Raw genomic sequence first — 25548 nt, 5'->3', positions numbered from 1 at the left:
CTTGTGCCCCTTTTACACCGAGCAGCAAGGATAGGGGCTGGTTATCTCTAATTCCCATGTAGACACCACAAAGTCCCTTTAGACAAGGTCTGGTGGGGGCACAAAGGAATGTGCTGTTACCAACCATGACAAAGAGGGTGACATTGGTGGGCCCCAGGGCCTCCAGGGACTCAGGCTCATCTGGGGATCTCCTGTAGTGGAAGGTGGTGCCCGCAATGTCGAAGCGTCGCGGTGGATCGATGGAGAGCTTCCCGTTGATGTAGTAGTCACCAGCATCACCTCTCAATGCTGCCAGGACAAGGGAGCCAGAGTTAGCAGGAAGGGAAGGGAAGGGAAGGGAAGGGAAGGGAAGGGGAAGGAAAAGGGAAGGGAAGGGAAGGGAAGGGAAGGGAAGGGAAGGGAAGGGAAGGGAAGGGAAGGGAAGGGAAGGGAAGGGAAGGGAAGGGAAGGGAAGGGAAGGGAAGGGAAGGGAAGGGAAGGGAAGGGAAGGAAGGGAAGGGAAGAAGAATTAAACTTGGGAAAGACCACTAAGATTATCCAGTCCAACAACCAACCCATCACCAAGCCCACTAACCCATTTCCCTCAGTGCCACATCTCCATGGTTCTTGAACATCTCCAGGGATGGTGACCCCACCACTCTACTGAGCAGCTTGTTTCAAAGCCTGCCCACTCCTTCAGAGAAGAGATTGTTCCTATCATCCAACCTGAAACTCTCTTGGTGCAACTTAAGACCATTATCTCTTATCCTATATGTACCCATATCCACACACACCCAACATCCAAAATCTCATCTGCCAGGCTCAGAGCGTTGTTATGTGGGAGGATAAATATACTCAGCCTCATTTTCCACAGTGGGAACAGGTGGGATTCATAGAATCATTAAGGTTAGAAAAGACCTCTAAGATCATCTGGTCCAACCATCAAATGGTGCTGCAGGGAGCTGGACCAGCTGCCCGGGGCAGTGATGGAACACCTGGCACTGGAAAAAGCTGCGGCCAAGAAGGCAGGTTCAAATCCAGCAGTGCACACTGAGTCAGGGTTGCTGGAGAAGGCAAGCAGCCCGGCTGCGGTTGCTTATGGGAGGCACTAGAGGGAGACCGGCACTTGCCCACATTCCCATGCTCTGCCTCCAACGCATCTGTGTCCACATCTGCCTCACCCCTACCCTCACCGCTGACACTGCCATCATGCTCAGGGACAGAGAGGAAGTTCTGTAGTACTGAGGATAAAGGATGCTCCCTCTCTTCCCACCTGGGGTGCAGGGACAGTCCTTGGTGGCAGCAACAGAGAGATACGACTTGAGCTGTGCCTCCAGCACAAAGAAATCCAGCTTGAATGGACACGAGTCCTCAGTTTACCTGGAGCATCTCTGAGCCCAGAGAACTATCCTGAGGGGCACAGCCAGGGGACCCCACTGCCACCTTCCCCTGACCCAGCTCCAGGAGAGCTGTTGGGGGGAACTCAAGCACCTTGCCCACCCTTCTTTGATCGGCGCACATCACACAAAGGACAGAAAGGGAAGACAAGGGGAAAGAAAAAAGCCCATTGCAAAAAAAGCGAGCTGGAGCCTGGCTGGAAAATGAAGCCCGAGGAAAATGTGAGAAGGTCTATTTTTAATCCCCAGCCCAACATGCTGGCAGTGGGGGGAACGCCAAGGAGCTACAGGCAGTGCCACGTGGGGTGCAGGGTTTGCTCAGGGTTACACTGCTGTGTGGTGAGCACAAGATGGAGGCAGAGCTGCAGAGAGCTGTGGCTGACCCAGGACGAGAATCCCTGCTAGCAAACCCCACTGCCCTCCTATGTCCACGCCCCAAGCCAGGACCTCTGCTAACGACAGGGCTAAGGGCTAGTCAAGCAGTGGCCGGTTGGGATTTCAGCATCCCCCAGCCCTCCTCACCTAGGTAGTTGATGGAGAGGTTCAGCTCCCGAATGTCGATGTGGACGGAGCCCTTGGGGATCTGGATCACCTCCTCGTAACCTGTAAGACACCATGGGGTAATAAGCAGTGGGGCTCAGCCTACGAGCCCACAGCCAGCCTCATCCTATCAGCAGTGCATGTCATCTGTTACCTGGGGATTAAAACACAAAATGAGATGGTGGCAGAGCAGAGGTGCTTGTTTAGCCACCTTCTGCAATTAAACAGAATGGGAAAGGGGGCAGGAACTTGGAGCCAGGCACCTGGGTGCCAACTGTCATCAGAGGGGAGCGATGCACTCCTGCTTTCAGCCCTTCCCACTGTTTCCTTGGGGCGTCCTTCCCTGTCCCATGTGTCCCCAGGAGCTGGTGTCACCAACATGGCTATGGTGAGCCACGGGACCCCAGGGTGGGTGATGCTGGCTGCATGCTCCCTACCTCCCTCCGGCAGTGATTGGTTGAAGATGCCCTCGATGGTCTCACAGGAGCTGCCATCTCCCCCACACACACGGCACTTGTCTTCCTTGGCATCAGAGCCCAGAACACGGTCACAGCCCACATGCTGGGGAAGGAGCAGAGGGATATTAGCCATCCTGGTGGGGCCCTGAAGCCCACTGCCAACCTTAATCATGCTATGAATCTATTATTCAATCCTTTAACATCCCCCAGCTTGGATTGGTAGTGGGGGTTGCAGCAATCCAGATGCAGACCTTGCAGTTGGCTTTGTTGAACCACGTGAGGTTCTCCTGGGGGCACTGCTCGAGCCTGCCCAGGTCTCTCTGGATGGCATCGTGTCCCTCGGGCATGCCACCACACCAGTGTCATCTGTAACCACGCTGGCCCTGCCCTCACACTAAGCCTGTCCCACCTTGCATTCCCCATTGACGCAGATGTCGTTGGAGTCCTGCCGGCACGGCGTCCCATCCACCACGGCTGCAGCTCTCTCCGTGTAGAAGTTGAAGCCCTCGGCCAGGCAGTTGAGGGAACAGGCTTTCACCCCTCCTAAGAAAGATGCTGGGGTTTAAATGATGTCAAAGGAGAGAAAGAAAAGATGCAGAGAGGCAGACCTTGCCCTTGGCCTCCTCATGGTCTCATTCTGCTTGTTTCCCAGCTCCAGGTGCTCAGAATGACATCCCTGCCATGCAGAGGGACTCATGGCAATACCCAGACATTGTATGGACCAGTAGCAAGGTGAGACCCCCTGAACTGGACACCGAAACATGGTGATACACTTATCTTCCTGCCCATCCTAGGAAACATGGGTGGTATGTGACAGGGAAGGAAACAAACTGACCTGCTCTTATGTGGTGTCAGTCACTTCTGGGCACATTGCAAAGGCTATTGAGACCCTTCAGTCCATTTTACAGACAGGGAAGTTGAGGCAGCAGCTCATAAGCAATTTGTCCAGGATCACCCCAAAAGCTGGAACTGAACAGCCTATGTCCATCCTTAGTTCCAGAAGCTTTTATTTCTGTTCAGAACTGATGGGAATTGAGCCCTTCCCAGCAAAGAGGACTACAGCAAGGTGAGGAGGAAGGGGAAGGATGCTCAAGTTAGAGCTGAGCACCAGCTAAGGACCAAGAAGGCTGTGTCTGTGGATATTGCCTTATGGTGCTTGGGAACAGGACTGGTTAAGGAGGAAAGAAGCTGAGAGCAGAGAACTGAGCAGAGAAACTTCTTTTGTGCTCTCATTAGATTTTACTGAACTGGCCAAAGAGGACCCCAGCAGAGAGAAGCATCCCCAGGTCCTGGCAGTTTGCTCCTGTAGGCAGTGGAGGCGGTCATGAGCTGCCTGCCAGAGCTGGGAAGCCCCTACATTGCAGCAACCCAAATCTCTTAAATCTGCAAATCGTTATTGCACATCAAAGGGGCAGATGGAGGGGAAGGGTGGCCCAGCTGTGCCTGGAAGCACCAAAATGTGCTGGGGGGGGAAGGAAGAGTAAACTGGGGGGAGGGAGGAGCAGGAGGAGACAGGAGAGGGGAATTCAGCTGCTCGCAGGCATGCTGTGGAGCAGGATGCCTGGGCAATCCCCTGGAGAAGGTGCTCCATTGGCCCTTCCTATGGAAAACCAACTTCTGCTGCACCCTCACAGCACCAGAGCCACCACGGAAAGCAGTGAAGGTGTGACCCAGAAAACTCACAGAATTCCGTGCTCAGTGGAATGAGCAATCCAAGGTTCATAAGAGTGGGATCTGCTGTGGGTACCGACCTTTACCTGTTGTGTGCTGTGCTGTGCCTCCAGGGATATTTTGTTCCTCCTGCCTGCCCTGTCCCATAGTGGAATTAAAGCGCATTACAGTCTATGATGAGCAATCTCCTGTTTTCTGCAAGCCCCTGCTCCTCGCCAGCCCTCTCCCAACCCTGTAAGCCATTCCTCCCTCCCTTGGCTCTTGCATCCGCCAAGAGCAAAATGAATAACTAAGCGAATAAAACAAAATAAACAAACAATTAAAGCCGCATTCCATGAGGTATCTGCTGACTGCTGAGCTCTGAAAGGCTGAGCTCAGCACTTCTCGCTGGGGCTGCCTTTCGTTCCTGGGGTCTGGACTGCAGCACTGTTATAAATCACCACCAGGAAAGCACCGTGTGGCCCCATGGAGAACTCAACCTCAGTCCACAGTGTCTCTGTGGCTGACACCAGGCTTCAGTGGGTGGCTTGGTCCCATCCCAAAATGCCCATGGGACCGGTGCCCTGTGTGCCTGGGATGTTTCCCATCTGGGGAGGGACATCATTGTGAGCCTGATGGGTGAATGGCATCCTCACACCACTGTGTGCTTCAGCAGTGGGGTGGCTGCAGGGTGCCGTGGCTGAGCTCAGTTGGGGAAGAGGCTCAGCCAGAGTGGTGAATGTTTCCTGGTATATGGACATATGGCCCAAAACATCCTGCAGAGCAGAGGCATTACCAGCAGAAGATCAGGTGAGTGTCTGTGCTGCCACATCACTCACACTTGGGCAAAGAATTTGTTGGAGGGGGGGACCCCTTTAGTGCCACCATGATCCCAGCTCATCCAAGGGCCCAGCAAGAGCAGCCCATGCTGTTAACATCAGTAGCAACTGCTTGGTGCTGGGTCCCAGAAACAAGGAACACACCACTTCCAGTCCCTTACTTGTAATGCCTGCATTTCCTTCTCTGCACCCCTGCATGGGAAGACAGTGATGTCCTCTGACACCAAATAGTAAATGCCAAATAATGCAGCTCCTCATGACCATCACCCAAAGCCAACCTGGAGATTTGACATGAGGAACTCCCACATTCCTTCAAGGTGTGGCTGTGCCAACACTCACAGGCTCCTGGGAAGAGGATACATTTCATCACCTTATTTTATGGGAGGGGAAGCAGTGAGAGGAAGGGGCTAATTTGAAAGCCAAAGCAGAAATCATTTAGGGCCAGATTAAAATACAAAGGCTGATGTGCAACTGGGAAACCATCCCTTGGGCTCGGATCACTGGGGAAGAAAGAGGTCTGAGCAAGGGCAGCTCCAGCCGCAGGGTTATCTTCCACCTTGGCATCCATTGGGGTCTTTGTGTGACTGACTGCTTTGCAATTTTATTACATTCTTATTGATCCATCCCCTGCAGCCTCAGCACATCTGCTCCGGCTGCAGGAGCCCTGCTGGGAGGTGTGCTTATTTACACAGCTGTGAAGGATTTCCCCAGTCAAGTTCATTAACTACAAGAAGAAGACGCGCTGTTCTTTCTCATTATTAAGAGATTTCTGCCACAGAGGCCTCCACCCACCCCCTCTCCTTGCTGGACAGGCAGGACACATGGGGACTGACATTGGAAGGGGGGAATTCTGCAGGATCTCTTAGTTTGGATCCCTTCTGCTTGGGTAAGAGCTGAAGCTCTACCTGGTGGTGCAGATAGAGCTCTCCCCTTTGTCTCCTTCATCATGTACCAGGGTGAGTCCTGAACTAAACAGAATGGTACTTTGCATTGCTTTAGCAACTCGTTTTTTTTGTCTCTGTGTTTGTTCACTTGATAATTAAGAATCAGACTGAAGGAAAGCAGCTTAACAGCTCCCATACTGCTGGTTCTGCCAGAGAAAAGATGTTGAAGAGTAATTACACAGAGCTGAGTGATGCAGGATGGGGGCATGGCAGGACATCCTGGTGAGCAGCCTAGCAACCTGCAGCACACAGCTTACAGGACCTGTTCTCAAAGAGATGGTGGCCTACTGCCATCTCACTCACCTCCCCGGTATGTCTTCCAGGTGTAGTACTTCCCTCGGAAGGGGACATTATCAAACTCAGCACACTGCAGCTCTCGGAAGTCCTGGGACCCTGGTGGGCAGTCCTGCAGCCACAGACAGAGAGATGAGCACATAGGTGAAGCAATGCCTTACTGCTAGGGTGCTAGGTGGCTGCAGGTCCAGCAGTGATAGCACCAGCGCTTTGAGATGGACACCAGCTCTGACCCCTGCCCAACGCTGTAGGATGGCAAAAGGCATTGGGGAAGCATCTTATTTCCTAACTACAAGCCCATGGACATTAAAGCTGTAATTTCCCAGATTCAAAGCTGAACTGTGTACCCCTGCAGCACAGTTGTTTCTCTTTGTTCCCTCTGAGGTCTAACGCCCACCTCGGGGAAGCCAGGTGCTGTACTGGGGTTTTGGGAGACTGCTGGGCTTGCACTCACAGAGTGCAAAGCAACCGCTGCTGTGTTGGTGCTGAAAGCCTCTGATCTTTTCCTTGTTATCTTTTCGGGCCCCTTTTTGATACCAAAGCCCCTTGAGCATGTAGCACCAATCTGCTCTCTGAACCAGGTGGTGCAGACGTGCTCCATCCTGCTTGGTTCTTCCCCACTGCCGCCAGCACAGCATGCTTCACCTCCCCCAGCCTCACAACCCAGCAGTCCCATTGCAGTGCCTAACAGCCCAGAGCCATGCAGAAGGCTCACTGCTGCCTCCATATTCAGCACAGTGCTCCCTGCCCACGTCAAAGCCCTGCTGACCCCCTGGCATTCCTCTATGTCAGCTTGATGGTACTTACATCAGTGTTACAGGACCGATAGCGTTTCCGCTCCCCCAGGCAGTACTTCCCTCCGATTGTAGGCCTGGCAAACAGGGAATAAGAGGAAAAAAGCAGCTCAGGACAGCAAGCCAGCATTGGTGGCAGACAGCTGCCCCAGGCCAGCATTGGTTGGACAGCATGGGTACCTACGGGAACACCAAGGCTTCTGCTACAAGGACAGGTTCTGCCTGGAGGAATTTGCATGCCTAACTGCCAGCATGCAGTGGGATTGTCTGAGCAGCTGTCACCTTCCCCACTGACCTGAGCATCCAGGACAAGGCATGGCCACGTGCACGCACACCTACCGCGGGCTGTCGCAGTGCCGGACGGAGGAGGACACACCGCCGCCGCACGTCCTGCTGCACTCACCCCAGGATGACCAGGATCCCCAGGCACCATCCACACCCTCCGGCCGGGTGCCAAAGGGCACACATTCCCTCTTGTAGCACCACTGGGGAGAGACAGAGCTTCAGAGACCTTGAGAACGACACGCTCTCCTCCTCCCAGAAAGCTCTCTCGCCTCCTTTGGTCATAGAAGGGCTGGGATCAGACTTGATCCCACGAAATTTGAATTCTGGGCTGTACTGGCCTCGGAGCCAAGTTTGCCATCACAGAGAGCACTCGCATTTCCTGGGCACCATTTAGTCTGAGTCACAGCATCACCATCTGTGTGCGCTGTGTACTCAGAGATAGCAGGGATGCTCATGCAAACTTGCCTATGAAATATTTCCCTTGGACCTGGAAAGGATCCTGCACCCCCTGGAGTCAACAGTGATGCAAGGAGCAGGATACTGCCAGACCCGCTGCTGTTCTCTGGGCACCATGCCAGACACAGCGTCTCAGGGGCTGAGATAATCCCAGGAAGGAAGAAACTGCTGTGTGCTCCTTCCAGGGGCTGATAACCCACCCTGGAGCTACTGGCACAGCTTCTCCCGGCTCCTTTCAAGCCAGGCTCTCTGCAGGCAGCACAGTCTGCAGGGAATAATAAACCTCCCAGGATGGCTGGCTGCTTGCATGGCAGCACATTAGCAAAGGTGCAACCACATGCAGAGCATGCACAGCCCTTCTGGTGTCCCTGCATGGAAGCACAGGGACTGCTGGTGCAGGATGCACACTCTGGTCAGAAAATAACCAGTAGTAAGTGGGAGGAAGCAGAAATATTTGAAAGTTACAAAAGCTGGTAAAAAATCACTACGAGAAAAAGATTGTTCTTGTATATGGTGAATTTTGATCAGCAGGGATGTTCAGCTCCAGGAGCTGCCTAATCTCTTTTGATCTAATTTCCAGTAAAGCTAAGAGAACTCTAAAAAATAACGCATTTCTCAAAGCCATCCTGCACACGAGCTTCTTCAGCTTCTTAAGGATCTGATTTTTTTTCTTCAATTTCTTGGGAATTATTTTTCCTCTAGTGGGAAAACATGAGCCTGTTTTATGGTGGATGTCCCAGTCCTGATTCTCCATTGTCCCAAATATTGCACACAGGCTGCAAAGGCACTGGGACTCATTAACGCTTTGCTTTAATAATTTCACACTCACTTAATGCTGGTGCAAATGAGGGCCAGAGGTGCAGGGAAAGAAGAAAGATGAACAATTCTTAAGTCAAAACTCACTTCCAAAATACATGGCCATGGAAAATCCTATCTTCCCCTCTCAGCAGAGCATGAAAAATGGTCTGATATTTGAGTGTGCTCAGGGGTCCTGGTGGTCCTTGGCACAGCTGGGTTCCCATTGTGCAGGGAATGGTGGGTGCTCTTGAATCAGCTTTGCACTCCCCAGTAACCACAGTTATCACTGGACAAGAGATTCACCCACCCACTGCCAACTCACATGTGACCTGGGCTTCCTTACCCCCTTCTCAATGGTGTTGGTTTGGCAGATGGTCCCCTCTGCAGCAGGGATGCTGTTGGTTATGCAGCGGTTGCTTTTACTCAGACACCATAACTCACTGCAGACCTCCTGGAAAGAGAAAGATTTTGGGGGAGAGAGGGGGAGGGAAGAAGAAAGAGGCAAAGACACAGAGCCGAGGTCAGGATTCACCCCCTGCTGGGGCTGCAAGGCTGGGGCAATGCAGCAAGTCCCCTCCCCAGGGCTGGGGATGTTTCCTTTACTGGGTCTTCATTGCAGAGGCCAAGCACAAGGACCCATCCTGCAGCACCCATCATGAGCATCCCCCTGCCAGATGGGTCCAGGTCTGCTTCAGAGGGAAGCTGAGGCTGCTTGGGAATGCAAGCATAACCCATGAGGCCTCACATCACGTCTGTCATCTTCTGCCAGCCTAACAGTCGTGAAGGGAATACTCCTCTGGAGAGTTCAGAGCTGCTTTCAGAGCAGTCAAAACAATGCCAGATGCTGACAGAGCCCCTGAGCAGCTCAGAAGTTAGCATTTCTGCTTGCTTCTCTGCAAGGTCCTGGGTGCAGCTGGGTCTATGGAATGGAAAGGGCTGGGAACTCCACACCTCCTGACAGGAGGTTTCCTGACCCATCCTGACTTCTCAGACAAAAAGCTTCCCTTGGTTGCTCCACCTGTCAATTCAAAACCCACCCAAACTTCAAGGCTATGGCAGACACCCTGCAAATTCATTACAGCTGCTACATCAGAAAGTGCAGATCTGCTCTGCCCCTAACATCAGCCGCACTGGACTTCAACACCAGCAAACTGCAAAGCAACAGCTAAAAAGCAGAGCTGAGTTCCCTGCCACATTACTGCCCTTTTCCTACTCTTACTGAAGGAAGAATTTAGAAAACTCCCCATTTCACAGAGATCCCCAACACAGGCACAGTGACCATATGGCTGCCAGCTGGGCAACTGGGAATCCTCAGGGCTGGCACCAAGAGGGGTGAAAATGTGAGCTTAGGGTTCCTGTGCCTCCCACTCTTGTCCTTGGGTTTGCAAGGATGGGGTGGCACTGGATGACCCAGTGAGAATGTGCCAATAGACCTCAGTTCTTAGACACAATGGGGTTTTGGTTCCTAACTCTTACCACAAAAGCACAGCTTTGATGAAGGAAAAGACAATCTCTCTCCCAGCTTGAAAAGGCACTGACCCCTTCATTGGATCATAGAATCATTAAGATTGGAAAAGACCTCTAAGATCATCAATTTTAGTTGTCAGCTCATCACCACCATCCGCAGTAATCATGTCCCTAAAATACGTTGCACTCCCAGAGTTATTACAACTACTGGGAAGTAGGAACTCTTGAAGTCCTACTGTATCACCAACAGAATGGACATCTTAGCTCCACCATATCTGTTCACCCCATCATCATCAAGCTTATTAATAATCTGCTTTGTGCTAGCATGGAGATGGAGAAAGCCAGAAAATAAAGGGATGCTGACATGCTTGCACCACTGCTCTGCAGTTTGTTTTTATGGGACATGGGATGGGTGGATGTACACATTTACCCAGATTTATGTGCACTCACTTGAGGTCCTATGCCCCTTGGGCTACTCCCAAACACGCATGAGGGGCTGGGCTGGAAGGGTCATTGCAAGGACATCTTGTGCTTTTGTGATCCTTGTGTATATACAGGAAGAGCCTGACCAAGTTAAAAATGAGCTGGGAAACAGGCATGTAAACTCTGATTGAGATGAGGAGGGGCTTTGACTGCAGTCAGTAGTGCAACTTGGACTTTTCTACTGCTGCATCCACTCTACTTCCAGGGCACTCTGGGAGAGTCAAACTCAGGTATCTGTTCACCAAGATGAGCTAGTAAGATCACTGGGGGGAGGTTTAGCATCAAGCCATACTACACATTTGAACACTTAGAGTGATAAATTGGTTCATACTGGATTACTTCAATGGCAAACAGTGGGCTTGTTTGCTCATGGGGATGGGCAGTGGGGATGTTGCAAAAGAAACTAAATCTGATCTGATCTGTAGTGTCTTATTCTTCTTCAGCTTTTCAGGGCTTGGACCAGGTGGATACACACGTGTGTGTCCATCAGAAAACACAGATGCTCACTAGTGGATCCTCTGCATTCTTGAGAGGAAGGTGTTCAACCAGCCTTTAAGTGTACACACCTTCCACTTGCCACTATGCTCAGTCAGCAGTGTTCTGTGTGTTAAACACAGCAAAATGTCAGGCTGAGACTCAAGAATCTCCTGAAACAATCTTTCCTTTCAGTGGTTTCTTGTATTCAGATCTCAGGGGAAGACAGTGCAATGGGGATTTAGATGGGCACATCTGACACATCTAAAGCACAATGCCCCACCTCCTTTGGAAGAGAGAAATTTCTCCTCCTAAGTTGGTGTGTGTAGCACAATGACTTCTAGTAAGAATCACAAAAAATACAACTGTGTACTAAATCCCCTGTGACAGAGGAGTCTGGAGGTGAGAACTGCAGCTTGGGATACAACAGCAGCCGTTGGCATTCAACAGCAGCCAAGGCATGGAGCAGAGGCAAGAGATCCCATGGGATAATTTGATGGAAATTGGGTTGCAGCCAACCTCTGTGGATGTGAAACGACCTCCTCTGTCCTCTCCTAGGGAAGCAAGGTGGAAAGCTCACAGGGAACATGCAAGTGCCCCTCATTACAAGCAGGCTAGCAAAGCAGAGGAATGACCCCATGGATCTTTGCAGCCCCAATCCTCCACCCCCTGGGAACCGATAGTAAAGCAGGAAGGCTCTCTACCCCGTATTTACACTGGCGAGATTTAACTCCGTACTGGAAACGGCACTGCTCATCTGCATCGTAGGCCTGACCCGGAGCCACTGTGGGGTAGATAAAGTCTTGCTTGGGAGGAGCGTTGTTCAGGCATAATCCCATCCCAGAGCTGGAAACAAAGAGAGGAGAATCAGAGTTTGGAAAAGCTTTTGGGAATGCACTGCAGGAGAGGAGCAGCAGCACACCTGGCTCTGCCTGGGGCTCGGCTCACACACGCTTGGCTGCTTTGGGGGGATAATTTTACTGCCCTCCAGTAGGGAAACCTCTGAGCACAATCAGTGCTAAGAAAGCACTCTGAAATCTTGCTGTCTGCATCCCCAGGGCTGGGTTTTGGGAAGCACTTTTGGCACAAGCAGCTCTCAGAGTTTTAATCTCAATGTTTTGCAGGCTGCTGCCAGCCCTGGCTGTCCTGCTTAAGTCCAGGTACAGCAGACCCCATTTGGCACAACATGGGTGGGTGCAAGGACCCTGTTCTGCTTGCAGAAGCAGGGATTGGTGGAACTTCTGCCCTCCCACCATGTGGCTGCAGAGCTGTGGCTGATGGTGCTGAGCAAAAAGAGCCCCTGCTCTCCAAGCCTGTCCTTCTGCATGCCAGAACTTTGGAGGAACATCCAAATTTTGCAAGAAACACGCCTTTCCCTCCCTCTTCCTCATCGCTCAGAGCTCTCCTTAAATCACAGCCCCGTCACCACTCCCCTGGCCCCATGTCCTGGGGTCTCATTCACACCACAGCTCTGGCATGGATGGGGCTCTCCAGGCTGTGATTTCCCATGGGGGCTGCCACAGATTTGCTGCTGTCCATGCTGAGACCTCAGAGTCACACAAGGACAACGGCCGCGATGCTTTCCTGATGTTCTTCATGCCTTGCCATGCATCCAGGGGCCAAGGGCGAGGAGGGCAGATTTTGCTGTGGCCAAACATGAGCTGCGGGATGTGGAATGTGGTGATAAGCCATGCTGCTATGGCCAAGCTTTGTGGGATGGAGGGCAGCCCCTTGGGATGTCTGCCTTCGTGTTACAAGAGCAGCATCACAGCTTTGGTCTGTGACCCTAAATGTCTGGTATTCAGACTGCCCCAAGCTTGCTCCTGCCATGATGATCTTACACACTGGCTTCTCTCGTTTGTAATTTAAGTACTGCCCAGTCCTTCCATTAGGCAGTGCCTGTATCCTCCCACAAACCTCAGCAAAAAAGATCCCAACTGCTTGGTTTTTGAGAAAAGCCCTGGGGAACGCCTGAACCCACAACAAAAGCCCCAGGCAAGGTAGCAATATCAAAACTTGGGGACTTAGGAGCCTAAATCCCTTCTCCTGGATCTTTTGTCCAAAGGTGCTTTGGACAAAAAACACCTTAAGTTGCTCATTCTTCTCTAAACTCTCCTCCTCTGTGTCTGCAGAAGCTGCACATGGGTGCAGCCCCAGCTCTGTTTCAGATCCTCCTTCCCCACCTTCCCTATGATTCTTGGCTGAACTTCTGCAATGTCTGAATGCCCCCAGAAGCTACAGATTTATGTGTGAAGTTTCTGGAAGTGTGGAAGCTAATTAAAGGTCTTATAGATGCAAGGTAAATAGAATCTTTAGCAGGAATGTCTAAAGGAAGGAAGGAAAGCACATGCCTCTTGGGACGGGGAGAGGTGCTGGGAGACAAGACAGTAGGTGCATGGGCTGTGTGCTTTGGGGGCTTTTCTTTGGCTTCACCCACTCCTCACAAGGGATTGTGAGAGTCTGGAGGTGTGTACCGGTTGTGGGGTAGAAAGGAGGGCAAGATGACATGGATTCCTTACTCCAGAAAGCTGGTGATATAATCCCTGCTGCATGTAGACCATACGAAGGGGTTGGTTTTCATGGTGATGTGAGCAGCCATCAGCTTGGCCGTTTCTTGCCCACGGGAGCCACAGCTGTTTCCAACCCCATCGTGATTCATGCCAAACCTAGAAAGCCATACCAAAGTATTAGAGAGATGATCAACCATAAGAAGGGTTTTGCAGCTCCTGTTGGCAGGAACAGACCAACAGGAACCTTTCTTCCCACTGACTGCCCATGGGGACTCCTTGGCACGGTACTCACGTGTGGCCAATCTCATGGGCAATGGTGAAGGCTGTGGCCAGGCCAATGTCCTCGTTGATGCTGCAGCTTCGTTCTCGTTCACACATGCCACCCACCGGGGCCAGGCCTAGGGAAGGCAGATGGAGCAGTCACATAGAATAGAATATCCCTGGTTGGAAGGGATGGGGCATGGGTTGCACTGGGGGACGTAGGACCAGCACCAAGCAGCTGAGATGGGCATGGGTTACACTGGGGGACCTAATGAGGCACTTCATGCTCACTAACACTGAACACAGCCTGCTCAATAGCAAGTTTCTTCTTACTGGTTTCACTGGCTATTGGTACGAAGACATGGGTTTTATGGGATGGGGCACAGGGACACTCAGCACTGCCAACTAATTTTGACAACAGCAGATTAAGAAATGCTGAAGATGGGTCAAAACCCACTGAATTTCATATCTAGCAGTCCTTGTCTCAGCAACAGCGCTGCTGATGGGAGAACAGGTCATTTTACCAGGGGGCTGGAATCAGCCACACTAGCACTTGGTCACTCAAACCCTATCAGGGCACCCTGGACAACCAAGTAGCCTGAGATCCAGCCTGACCACCTGCATCTGGTCCTGGCTGACACCCACCATAATCGGAAATCCACCCTGACTCTATCTGGAGGGCTGGAGAAAGGAGAAACCTCCCTGGGATTTGGGCAGCAGATTCCCCTGACTCTCTGCCACCCACTTACCAAGTGCCACAGGCTGTGTCCCACTGCTAAGGGCTGAGAAAGGGACAAACTCAGTTCTAGGAATGGGCCAAGCCACCACAAGCCCTCCAGCCACCACCACCCTCCCAGGCACCTCTTCCACAGCCACATCAGGTCAGAGATCCACCAAATTTTCCTTTTTAACTGCAGTGATTCACAGCAATAATCCTTCCCTGACTGCTTAGTCTAGACCAGGGCAAGACAAATTAGGAGCTACAGCCAGAGAGAGCGGCAGGGTCTGTCTGCGTCTAGCAGTTTAAATAAAGAACTCCCTTTACAGTCATCACAAAAAAGTCTTATTTCTCCCTGCTAAGCCAGGAATACTCCACTAGGCTATGGACCAGCCCTAGATGCAAGCGGTTCTTAATCATCAAGCTGGACCTGACCCAGGGATATAACAGAGAAGCGTTCCAGAGCCCATCCGTCCTCCGGGTTGCTGCTTTTAGTGTTTACAGAAGTAAGGAGGCTACATGGTCTGGCAGGCTGGAAACCATGGGCCTGTTCCTGGCTTTGCTGCTGGCACTCAAGGGAGCATTGGGCGAGCGCTTCCCCTTCGCTTGCTCATTACGAAACACGGATGGGGCAGCCCTCCCGTACCACGCTCTCAAAGATGTACGTGCTGGTTTGGAGAGCCTACAAGCAAAATCCTACCTACCCAGTGTGCCACAGGGCTTATTCTTGTAGATGCAAATGTCATATCTGCAAAGAGAAGAAGGTGGCATTAAGAACATGCATGATGTCAGCAACTTCAAAATCTTTTGCAAACACTTCTCAACTTTACCAATGATTCACGTACAAAACAGCTCATGCAACACTTCTGGCATGGAGAGTACAGACTGCAACAGGTAAGAGATGCCTCAGATCCATATTTTGCAATACTCCCAGGCTGAGACGCACTGAGACGTTCTTTTAAGGATAGCTCTGACGTATGGGTCACTTAACTACTGAGCAACACTGGATGGGGTCAGAGGTGGGGTTTTGATGAAACACAGTGAGCCAGCAGCCCTGAAGCTTTGTGGGTTTGGCTGGATGGCCCAGTGCTGCTCAAGAGTATCCAGCACATTGCCGTGAGCCAGGCACTTCCCTTTGGGGAGGATCAGGCTCATGGAACTGCCTTGACTGATGAGGACTTTGTGTCTGTGCACTCAGATCTATTGCATTAAATCCTATCAATCGAACACGCAGCTTTGATTTATTTATTTTCTTAAACAACACACATTTCAGCTTGAAATTGTTTCACTTCAAAATTTACTTTAGTTTCATTATAATTGTAATGCGATTTTTTTTAATGATCTTTTTTTTCTCAGCTTCGTTCTTTACTGAGAATCTTCCAAACAAATTCAATATGGGTTGATTCAAAATTACTCTTTCCTCTGTTCCTGGCTTGGACTTTCAGCCATTGCATCAAGGAACTGACTGCACATCATTAGCTGCAAGTGAGGAAAAGCTGAACGAGGACAGCAAAGATTTCCTCCCAGCTGAAAGGCATCCTTGCAATGGGGCACCGGCAGCACCTCCAGAAGATGGAGTTTAGGTCAGAGAGTGAATATTGTTGTTTACGTGTAGAGATGAGCTGCATGCCCTCCCTGCCTCTGTTTACATCCCTTCTCCATGTTCTGCTCTTTGTATGGAGGGCAGACTCAAATATTTGGGTATTTGCAAAGCTTTGGCAACACTAAGTTTAAATCTACACAGGGAACAGCTGGGTGGTGGGTGCTGCTCCTTGGCCATGAGGTGCATTTCAACCCAAGTGTGTTTTGGGTGCATGACACTGAGGGCACTGACTGTGATGTGACTTTTGGGACTCCTGAGTGGGCAGTTGACCTTCTGACACCACTCCTGGTGGACTCAGGGGAATGAAAGTAGGAAGGAAGCAAACTGGCAGCACACAGGGGGTTAATTGCAGCATGTTCCTAGTTATGGCTCCTGTCCCTTTGGCCCCTGGTGCTCTCTCAAAGTGTCCAAAGCTCTCACCTCCGGCAGGAAGCCAAACAAGTGAAAAACATTTGTTGCTTTGTTTTGAGCGGATCCGTGAAAGCCTTTGGAGGCTCCGATTCGACACGTCTCCACGAGAGCAAAAAGCCCACAGCTCAGCAAGATGTTATCAGGAATTTATGAGCAACATGCTGGTGCTGTCCAAGCTGGGCGGCGAGTGGCTGAGGGTTAGCTCAAACATCTGGTGTGAGGCTGAAGAATTCGGAGTCTGCGCTCATGTCCCACATGTGTGGAGGAAAAGCAGATGCTACAGAGCAGATGCTCTGGGAGGATGAGATTAGGGCCAAGGGGGTGCTCTGTTTGCTCCCCCCGAGTGCTGTATGGGCTCACAGGATGCATGGGGTCCCTGCCCCATCAGCCAAGCAGTGGCTCTCTGGTGCTCAGGGTGCAGGCAGTGCCTGGGTGCTGAGAGCTGCTTCTTGGCGCCCTCCATCCTCACAGTTGTCCTCTCCATGGCCTCCATTCTTCCAGTTTTCCTGTCAGCATTCTCTGTGCTTCCTTTCATACCCTCTGCTGTTCCAGGATCAGGCACACAGTTATTTCAATGGGGATTATTTGTGCCATGTGTGAAGGTTCAGATGCTTTCATCCAGCTTGGGAGTGGTCTAATTCAGAATCCAGCTTAACTTCACAGAATCATAGAGTTGGAAAGGACCTTTAAAGGCCATCTGGTTCAACTCCTCTGCAGTGAGCACAGACAACTACAGCTCAATCAAGGTGTTCAAAGCCTGATCCAGCCTGACCTTGAGAGTTTCCAGGGATGGGTACCTACTGACCCAGCCATTTGTACAGGAGTGGGGACAGGCAGGCACCTCTAGGACTGTTCTTCTTAGATGAGATGAAGTCATTTCAAGGGAGATCTGCCAGCTACAAAGGAGAGAGCTCAGTCCTACATGTAGGCATGCAACATGAAATCAGATCCTATGTTGGCTGGAGACCCTCTGCCATTGTCATGATGCTCAAGTCACACTTTTTACTCTTCTCCATCCTTCACAGAGGAAGCAGGTTGGGCTCTCTATCTCAGTAGGCTGCTGAAGTCCAAGGACTCTGGAGTGTGGTCCCACCTACAATGCTCACTGCTGTACATCCTGCTCTATGGACATGCTGGTGCACAAATACCCATGGCTGCAAACTAAGCTCTTTGTGAGCACAACGACATGGAGAGAAGACGTTGGAGGATGGATGATGGTTATCTGAACTGCAGTAATCTGCATTGCTGCAGCAGAACAGGCAGGCAGCTGGGCTGAAGGGTCAGCCGCTACCAAGCCAGTTTGGCATGAATCACGTGGATGGAGGTGGAAGAGAGTGCTGCCAAGGTTGGGAGCTTCCTTACCTGGTGATCAGCACCGCGGTGTCGTGATTAGCTATGCCGTTCTCAGGGATAGCATTCCCATTGCCGTTCCTGTTCACAATGGATTTCTGCCATTTGCAGAAGCTGTCCAGGGATTTCCCAGCATGGTGGTTAATCTCCAGTGTGGGCTGGAATGGAAGCAATATAACAGCATGTTCCCAGAGAAGCTCTGATGTGAAGGCACTGATGATTTCCATGCCAGCAGAACACTGAAACCAGTCCAGATACCCACCCCCTTCACACCAAGAGGAAGCACAACTTTTTAGAGTCATAGAATCATTAAGATTGGAAAATACGTCTAAGATCATCAAGTCCAACCATCAACCCATCCCTACTATGCCCACTAAACCATGTCCCCTTCAGGGTTATTAAAACTACTTAAGTCTCCCAAAAGCCACCTTATCCTCAGAGTCCCATCTTCCCACAGCTTGAAACCAGTTCCCAGCTGCCTTTGGGAGCACGGTGGTGCACCCAGAAGACTGCATGGGGTAGGGGGATTCCAAGGGTAACATCCAGAGGGAGTGCACAGTTCCCCAGAGGGAGTGCAGCAGCACAATGCGAGCAGCTCAGCAAAGCCCAGCTTACCTGATCCTCAGTGAGGAGAATCAGCCGGGTCACCAGGATATTGACAATATTGCCCAGACTCGAGTCCTGGAAAAGTTTGGCAACCTGACCTCCAAGAAACAAGAAAAGACGAGTCTTAAAAATGAGCTCGGTAGCAGAGTGATGGGGCAGGCAGCTGGAAGGTGGGCACATGCTGGGCACCCATATGGGAAAACAGCATTGCTGAGGGGTGTAAATACAATCCTAAAGAAAGCAGAAATGGGAATGAGACTCCACGTTACTATTTGGATTGCAAAACCTCCTACAACTTGTTCAGACCTTGATGTCTCCTTCTGGAGAGGTTTGAATGGTGAAGATGGAATCCTGCAGCACCTACACCTTGCTCCCTACGTTGTGGAAGCTCTGTGGCTCTGGCATAATGCAGCCTTAGGGATGGAGTTGTGCTGGCTGCCTGTCAGCAGGGAATGAGACAGCATCTCCCAGAAATCTGCTGCCACACGGTGGGTGTTTTACAGCAGATGAAACAGTTTGAAACTGTATTGTTTTCAAATCTGGCATCTGCTTTAGAAATGCAAACAGAGCAAGCCATGAAAAGAGATCCTACAGAGGACAGGACAAAGAACTATCACAAGAGGGGCTTTCATAGGTTTGATGGATAACCTCCAAACTCATCTCACCTCACAGGAGGACTCAGCATGACCAGTCGAAGCTGTTAATGCATCTAGCCTGGCATCCTGCTGCCAGCAATGACCTCAACGTGATGCTGTAGAGGAAGCTCCTCTGCGGTAACCCAGAGACACAGGCAGAGCTGTATGGAAGATCAGGGGGTACTTCTCCCTACCCCTCACACTGATCAGCCCCCAGGCGTGAGAGCTGACTGTCCTTATGCTTTCCCATGTGTCTCTCAGCTTGTCTGGCTCCATTTGCATTGCTAATTTGAGATGAGAGATGCTGTTCAAAGAAAGGGCTTTGTTCTCCCAGTCTAGATCTGGCCTAGTGTGGTCACAGAGGCCAGAGTTTAGCTCTCCTGAAGTGCCTCCCAATGTACAACACACAGTCCCTGCAGGCTTAGGAGTATCACTGCTCTGGGACAGTGGCAGCATGTCAGGATTGTTGCCTGGGAAGGAACACTACAATCTTGGAACAGATCTCACTTCCCCATTGTGCTCCCTCTGTACCACTCATCATCTCACAGGAAAAGCCTGTCTCACCCTTTGCCAAACTCAGACATCTGGGGTTCAGAACAGGCTTTACTCAGCTTTTTCTCTGCTGCTGGGTATGCAAGCCTCAGGGCTCCCCAAGCTCCATGATGTGGTTATAACACTTACAATATTCATGATGGCCAGGATGTACTGCTCTATGTCCCGCCGGCCGTGGTACCCCACCATCATTTTGTCAGCCACCACCAGGGTCTCCACGTAGCGCTCTGTGCTGACGGATCTCTTCAGGGGCAGCTGCCCTCGCTGGCTGTGGTTGCCTGATGGCTTCAGTGGGGATGGCTTCAATGTCCTCAGCCACCAGTGCCTCCCTTTCCAGGGCTTCTCATCTGAGGAGGAAAGAAATTTGGCTGCTGCAAAATCACAGAGGTGAGGGATAGATTGCTTGGTTTTGGAGCTGGGTAGGAAAGGCATTGCAAGGCTCTGTATGTACCACACATGGACCCAGCATACACCCAGCCCTGTTCTTGTGCTGAGGATTCCCAGGGGCTCTGCTGGCATCCTGCTGCCCTCCTGCCTGTGCCCACTCTGCTGCAGGCAGCACCTCCACTGCTGCTCTATGGCAGGGCCCTGCCCTTGGCTCCGTCATGGGGAAGAGCTGTGTGGATTTAGAAACTACACAGACATAATCTGACAATAAAGCCACTGCAGATCATTTCCTCTTTCCTTTTCCTGCCAGGACCTGAATTTAGGACTTGGCTTTTCCTCCGCAGACATGGTTGCAGCCTCCAAAGCAGCAGCAGGTTTGTAGGACTGAGCTCCAGGCTTCAAGTGCTACTGACCTGACTGCAGATATGTCCCCAGCTCTGGTGTTTTGGGGTTTGTCAGCTCAGCCCCATGGCTTGAGTCCCACTGTAGGGCAGGAAAGCTGTCTGGGGCTTACTGTACTACTGTGCAGTGGGGAGAGCTGGCTGCAACCTCCTCTGTTCTGATGCTGAATCGCACTGTACCTGGAGAGCCTGGGTGCCATGGGGGCCAGGGGCTTCACCCAGGCTCTGGGACTGAATTCTGGCAAGGATGAGAAGGGCACAGGCATGCGGGGAAGAGGCTGAGCATTTGTGAAGTATGATTTCTCAATCCTAAATTGGCCAAATCTGGGAGGATTTTTGTAAGAACAATAAGAGAGATTTTTTCCTCAATTCCACCCTCTATTTACAAATCTAAAGGCCCTGCTGTGAAAAAGAGAGTACAAGAGTATTCCAAAGACCAGGCCACCAGAAATGCTTAGCATGGGTAAAAGTAAATACATAAATAAAACTTTCTTAAATACAAGAGGGTGGATTTGTCTATTTGCCATAGAGGGAAGCATGGACTTTCCCAGCCTGCACTGGGATGGACTGAAGACATTTGGTGGGCACAGATACCTAGCACGCCGCAGGCTGCATCCATGTGTGGGTACTGGAGGGATGATCGCTTGTACACAACGTGGGGGCTGCCCTTGCCCTCATTCCCTGCGCTGACGTTGGCTCCTGGGCTCAGCGGTTCGATGAAATATTCCTCCTCATCTGCAACTATTACCCCGTGCTGTGAAAGGAAAGAAACAGAAGAGGTAGGGAGAGAAATGGGTGACGTGCTAGTGGCTTCTCATAACAAATGTTCTGATGGTTAGTCCCTGAATTTCTGGGAACTGACAAATAGCTGAGAGATCATGCAAGATTCCTTCATTTATGCACAAACACTGAATCATACAAAGCTATGGACCAAAGCAAACTGAGCCAGCTGCTCATGGATGCCTCAGGACATCCACACTGAAGTTCTCACAAAATCACACTAATTCCTTGCAAAATTGTTTCCTATTCCATACATTGATCTAATTAAGATCTAATTAAGATCTATCTGTGGGATCCTAAGTACCATGTCTTCACGTATCAGCACAACTCAGCAGGAACAACTCCTTTGCTTTTCAACCTCACCCAGTAGCCTTTGGATGCCGGTCAGGACCTTAACACCAGCTGGGAAACTGAGGCACAGATCTGCAGAAGAGTGTGGATGGTCAGAGGCTTCATTCTTCTTCACCTCTGCAATGTGAAGTCTGATTTTCATTGAGATTTTCTGCCAGAACCTTTCCCTGCAGCTACCACTTCCCCTTTTACACTCCAACCATCCATTTCTATCAGATGACTTTGTTTCTGCTCCTGTATTTTTTGATTTAGCTATTCAGATATATTTTTTGTTGCCGTTCTCCCATCTTTGAATGAACAAAGCGGGAGAAGCCACCAGCAGGATGGGCAACCCAATTCACCAGCTGCTCTTCTCTGGCTGTTCCTACCCTTGCTGCAAGCTTTGCCTCTACATAAAAGGTTTGGGCAACAAAAAAGGTTCCTTCACCCTAAAGTAACATTAAGAAACTCATCATTCAGTCTCACCTCCAAGAAATGGAGGAATTCTACCAGCTGAACTTTACCAGTGAGCAACCAAAGCACGAAACTTCCTGGCTTTGCTCAAACAGACCTACAGTATACCCAGAGTCTCAGCCTTATATCATCCAGCCATCCTTCCTCTCTGGGTGCACAGATCCCCAGTGATGGGATGTCACGCAATAGGATGGCATGTGGCACAACAGGGACAGAATCTGCTGTACGGGTGTGGGGAAGCAGATCTCTGCAAAACATCTCGAGGTCCTAACATGGAATGAGCCATCCGTGTAACAGCATTACTGCTGGGCAAGCGGGGAGAGCCTCTCCGAGGTGGTTGCTGCCTCTGCAATGGGTGTCTCCCCACCTCCCTCCCTGCTACAAAAGCTGAATCGGGGCAGTGTGTGCACGGCGAAGTCCCCATCTCCAGAGTGCCGGGGGATTTCCTCTTGCACCAGGCCCTGTTGCTCTTGGCTCCGCTCCACCTTTTCAAACACAAGCGAGGTACTGTGAGGTTAGCCTGGCGAGGGCTGCGGCGGAAAGCTGAGTGTCGGCCTGCGAAGCCAGCTGGCTGCCGGCATTGTGGGACGGGGAGAAGGAGGTCACTGCCGGCTTGGGGCAGAGCAGCAGGAGGGGTGAGCACATCCTGCCTGCAAACCAGGAGCTACTGGGAAAAGGCCCTTCCCAGCCACCCGGACACTGTGATCTGCAGCTTCCTTGGGGCATATAAGAGCTCCTGTGACTCTGCAGGAGTGAAGCTCTGCTGTCACGGGACTCTGACCCCGCAGGCCAAACGCTGAGGTCTGGGTGGTGGACGTGACACACGCGTGTTGAAAGCAGGCCGTGAGAGGCCCTGAGAGAGATCTCTGTGGTTTGTGGGGGAGCTGAGCTGGATATCCTGTCTGTGATTCACCCAGGTCAGCTGCAGAGCAGGGATGGTTTATTCTATTAGCTTACAACCACGCTTCGGAAAGGCACTGCAGCTTGGCCCGTCCACCTCCCCTCACATGCACTCACAGCTGACGTCAGCCCGGCAGCGGGGCCATCTGCCCAGCTCCAAACATCTCGTCTTCCCCATGAATTCAGGAGGGCAGTGCAGACGGAAGCAGACACCAAGGGCTGAGAACCAGCCTGTACAGCAGCTTTTGAGGAGCTCTGACGCAAGAGGAGAGACAGGCACATTTCTCTCCTGAGGTTGTTTATGCCTATAGCTGCGATCTGCTGACTGGAGGATGTGAGCCCTCCGGCTGTTGTACAGACACAGCTCTGCTGAACCCAGGCCTCCCGGGCTGCTCCTGCAGGCTCCAGATGCTTTGTTCTGGGCCCTGCTGGCAACTTGTGGCTCTGATGTTTTGGGAAATTGACCATTTTGCTCTCAGTTAAGCCTGGGTGAGTTGTATCCTGCTCTGAGGCCTGCTGGACATGGACATAGCAGCGGGGCTGGAGTCACAGAATGTGAGAGGTCTTTTCCAATCATAATGATTGGAATGAGGAAAAGACCTCTCACATCCCCAAGCATGATCTCAACCTTTCCCACCATGCCCACTGACCATGTCCATCAGTACCACATCTCCACGGTTCTCAAACACCTCCAGGGACGGTGACCCCACCACTTCCCTGACAGCCTGTGTCAATGCATCATCACTCTTTCTGAGAATAAATTGTTTCTAATATCCAACCCAAATCTTCCTTGCCATAGCTTAAGGTCCTCACCTCTCATCCTATCAATGGGAGCGAACCTACTGGCAGCTGAGGTGCAAGCATTTGAGCACAATGCATTTTACAGAGCTACACGTAAATTGTACAAGGATGTTGGAATTGGACACGGCTTAACACTTATTACCCATTTTCATGCCTTTGTGTTGGGACCTTTTGTAGAGTCATCCCTTTCCCCTTCTTTTTTGCACCCCATAACCAGCACTGGTCCCAGCCTGCACCAGAACACAGCCTCATTTGCATCAACTAGCAGTCCTCTGAGATCTTCTGTCCTCACCTATCCCCTGCTAAGCAGACCTGGTGCTGCCTGGAGGCTGCAGGACAGCAGGAATGGAGCCAGGAGGGTTTGGCTGCTAATCATTCAGAAGTGATTAGCACCTCTGGGTACACAGGTCTGCTCGAGCGGAAGTGCAGCCCCACTCTGGCAGCTAAAGGCACCAGTCTCCCCTTGGCCAATTTCCTGGCCCTGTTGTCCTCACGAAGCCTGATGATCCTCCTTGCTGATGCCTGTAGCTCTTCACAACAGGAGAACAGAGTTCAGAAAAAGGAGAGGTTGCTGGATGACCCCCTGTACCTCTTTGTGCCTGGCTGCATTTCCCAGACAATCCCTGGTATCTCTCCAGAGCTAAATCATCTAAAACATTCCAGCATAAGTGCAGCCAGGCCATTGCTTGCTCTGCTCTTGGTGCCCTCTGAAGCACAAGGTAGACTAACGCTGGATCACTTCTGGCTAGCAGTGTTCAGCTACCCTTTGACTCTTCTTTTTAGAACATCAGTAAATTATCTAGGACTTCAGCAGAAGTCCCGTATCTAAACAAAAGGCCAACTCAGGAACCAAGAATTTATGCAACTCTGATTTTTGGCTGTGAGATGGAAACATTAGACTCTCTGATATAATGAGTCAGATTCTCATTTCTGTTAATAACCCGCAGCACTGTTCTGGCAATGTGATTTAACAATAAATCAAATGCAAATTCATTCCCATTTGGAAGCTCTTCCACACTGCCAGAATGCTGCTAAGTGGTGGGGCTACAGCACAAATATGAATCTGGCCTAGAGAGTCTATTTCTACATGTTGCTCCTCCAAGGGAGCCATCATCCTTGGGATTCACTAACAGGGATGTTTGCTCCATCCCTCCATCTGGTAGGTCTTGAAATGTGCTGTGTGAGCCAGAAATATCAGAAAATCACAGAAAAATAAGGATGAAATTCCTTAACAAGTGCTGAAAGAGCTAATGAATCATTCCCAGAGTATTTTTGAGAAGCATTTGTCTGGCCTGTCTGTAAAGATCTCCAATGATGTTGAGGCATGCACTCTTCAAGAAACCTCAGCCATCCTTAGTACTACCATCTACCATTAAGCTTTCCTGATAAATTTAAGACCATGATGTCTAATCCTAGCTGTTGGGAACATGCAGAACAGGTCATTTCCTCCTCCTCTGAAGCAGCTTTGCTGATTTGAGGCATGCCATCTTGTCCCCACTTGGTATTCTCTCTTTATATTGAAAAATACTGATTATACCTCAAGTTTTTTCCCCTCAAGAAACTACGTTTTCAGCTCCTGGAATCTGAGCAGAGGGGACAAGCAACCCCAGGAATGGATGTGCAGTTACAAGGAACTGAAAGCACTTTCTGATGCTCTCGGTTGTGACATGAAACTTCTATCCTGCTGTAGTTCATCCTTGCCAGTACTATATATAAAATACATCTATTGCTGCTACTGTTGGAAGTTCTGTGGGAGTTCTGTGGGAACTGTAACAACGGTCTAAAGCTTGGATTATTCCATGCCAGTTAAAATCAATGGAAAAATTCTAACTGACTTTGGTAGGAACTGGATCTCAACATGGATCACAAATATGATAAGGAAACACACCTTCACTCTCAGCTGACTTTTGCTGCCACTTTGCAGCGTTATATTTTAACACTGATCTCAGGCCTTTCCACCATGAATCCATC

At 50.8% G+C, this 25548-nt stretch overlaps 1 protein-coding gene across 1 annotated transcript in view; it reads right to left on the bottom strand.

Moving 5' to 3' along the window:
• The window catches only part of ADAMTS10 (ADAM metallopeptidase with thrombospondin type 1 motif 10), a 47446-nt gene that overhangs the window by 5384 nt on the left and 16514 nt on the right, over positions 1 to 25548 (bottom strand). Inside the window, exons 4-19 of the mRNA XM_010724868.4 lie at positions 20887 to 21046; positions 19634 to 19851; positions 18327 to 18410; positions 17724 to 17869; positions 15052 to 15095; positions 13661 to 13766; positions 13378 to 13524; positions 11563 to 11704; positions 8778 to 8885; positions 7235 to 7380; positions 6909 to 6972; positions 6111 to 6213; positions 2784 to 2917; positions 2354 to 2477; positions 1899 to 1979; positions 125 to 288 (exon numbers count right to left, since the gene is read on the bottom strand). Of these exons, the coding sequence (XP_010723170.1) occupies positions 125 to 288; positions 1899 to 1979; positions 2354 to 2477; positions 2784 to 2917; positions 6111 to 6213; positions 6909 to 6972; positions 7235 to 7380; positions 8778 to 8885; positions 11563 to 11704; positions 13378 to 13524; positions 13661 to 13766; positions 15052 to 15095; positions 17724 to 17869; positions 18327 to 18410; positions 19634 to 19851; positions 20887 to 21046 (1971 nt within the window). The remainder of the gene's footprint in view (positions 1 to 124; positions 289 to 1898; positions 1980 to 2353; positions 2478 to 2783; positions 2918 to 6110; positions 6214 to 6908; positions 6973 to 7234; positions 7381 to 8777; positions 8886 to 11562; positions 11705 to 13377; positions 13525 to 13660; positions 13767 to 15051; positions 15096 to 17723; positions 17870 to 18326; positions 18411 to 19633; positions 19852 to 20886; positions 21047 to 25548) is intronic.

Source organism: Meleagris gallopavo, chromosome 30, assembly GCF_905368555.1.
Source record: "Meleagris gallopavo chromosome 30, MGAL_WU_HG_1.1, whole genome shotgun sequence".
NCBI lineage: Eukaryota > Metazoa > Chordata > Aves > Galliformes > Phasianidae > Meleagris > Meleagris gallopavo.
Note: the sequence above shows the minus strand (reverse complement) of the source record. Positions and strands in the feature narration are given on the sequence as shown.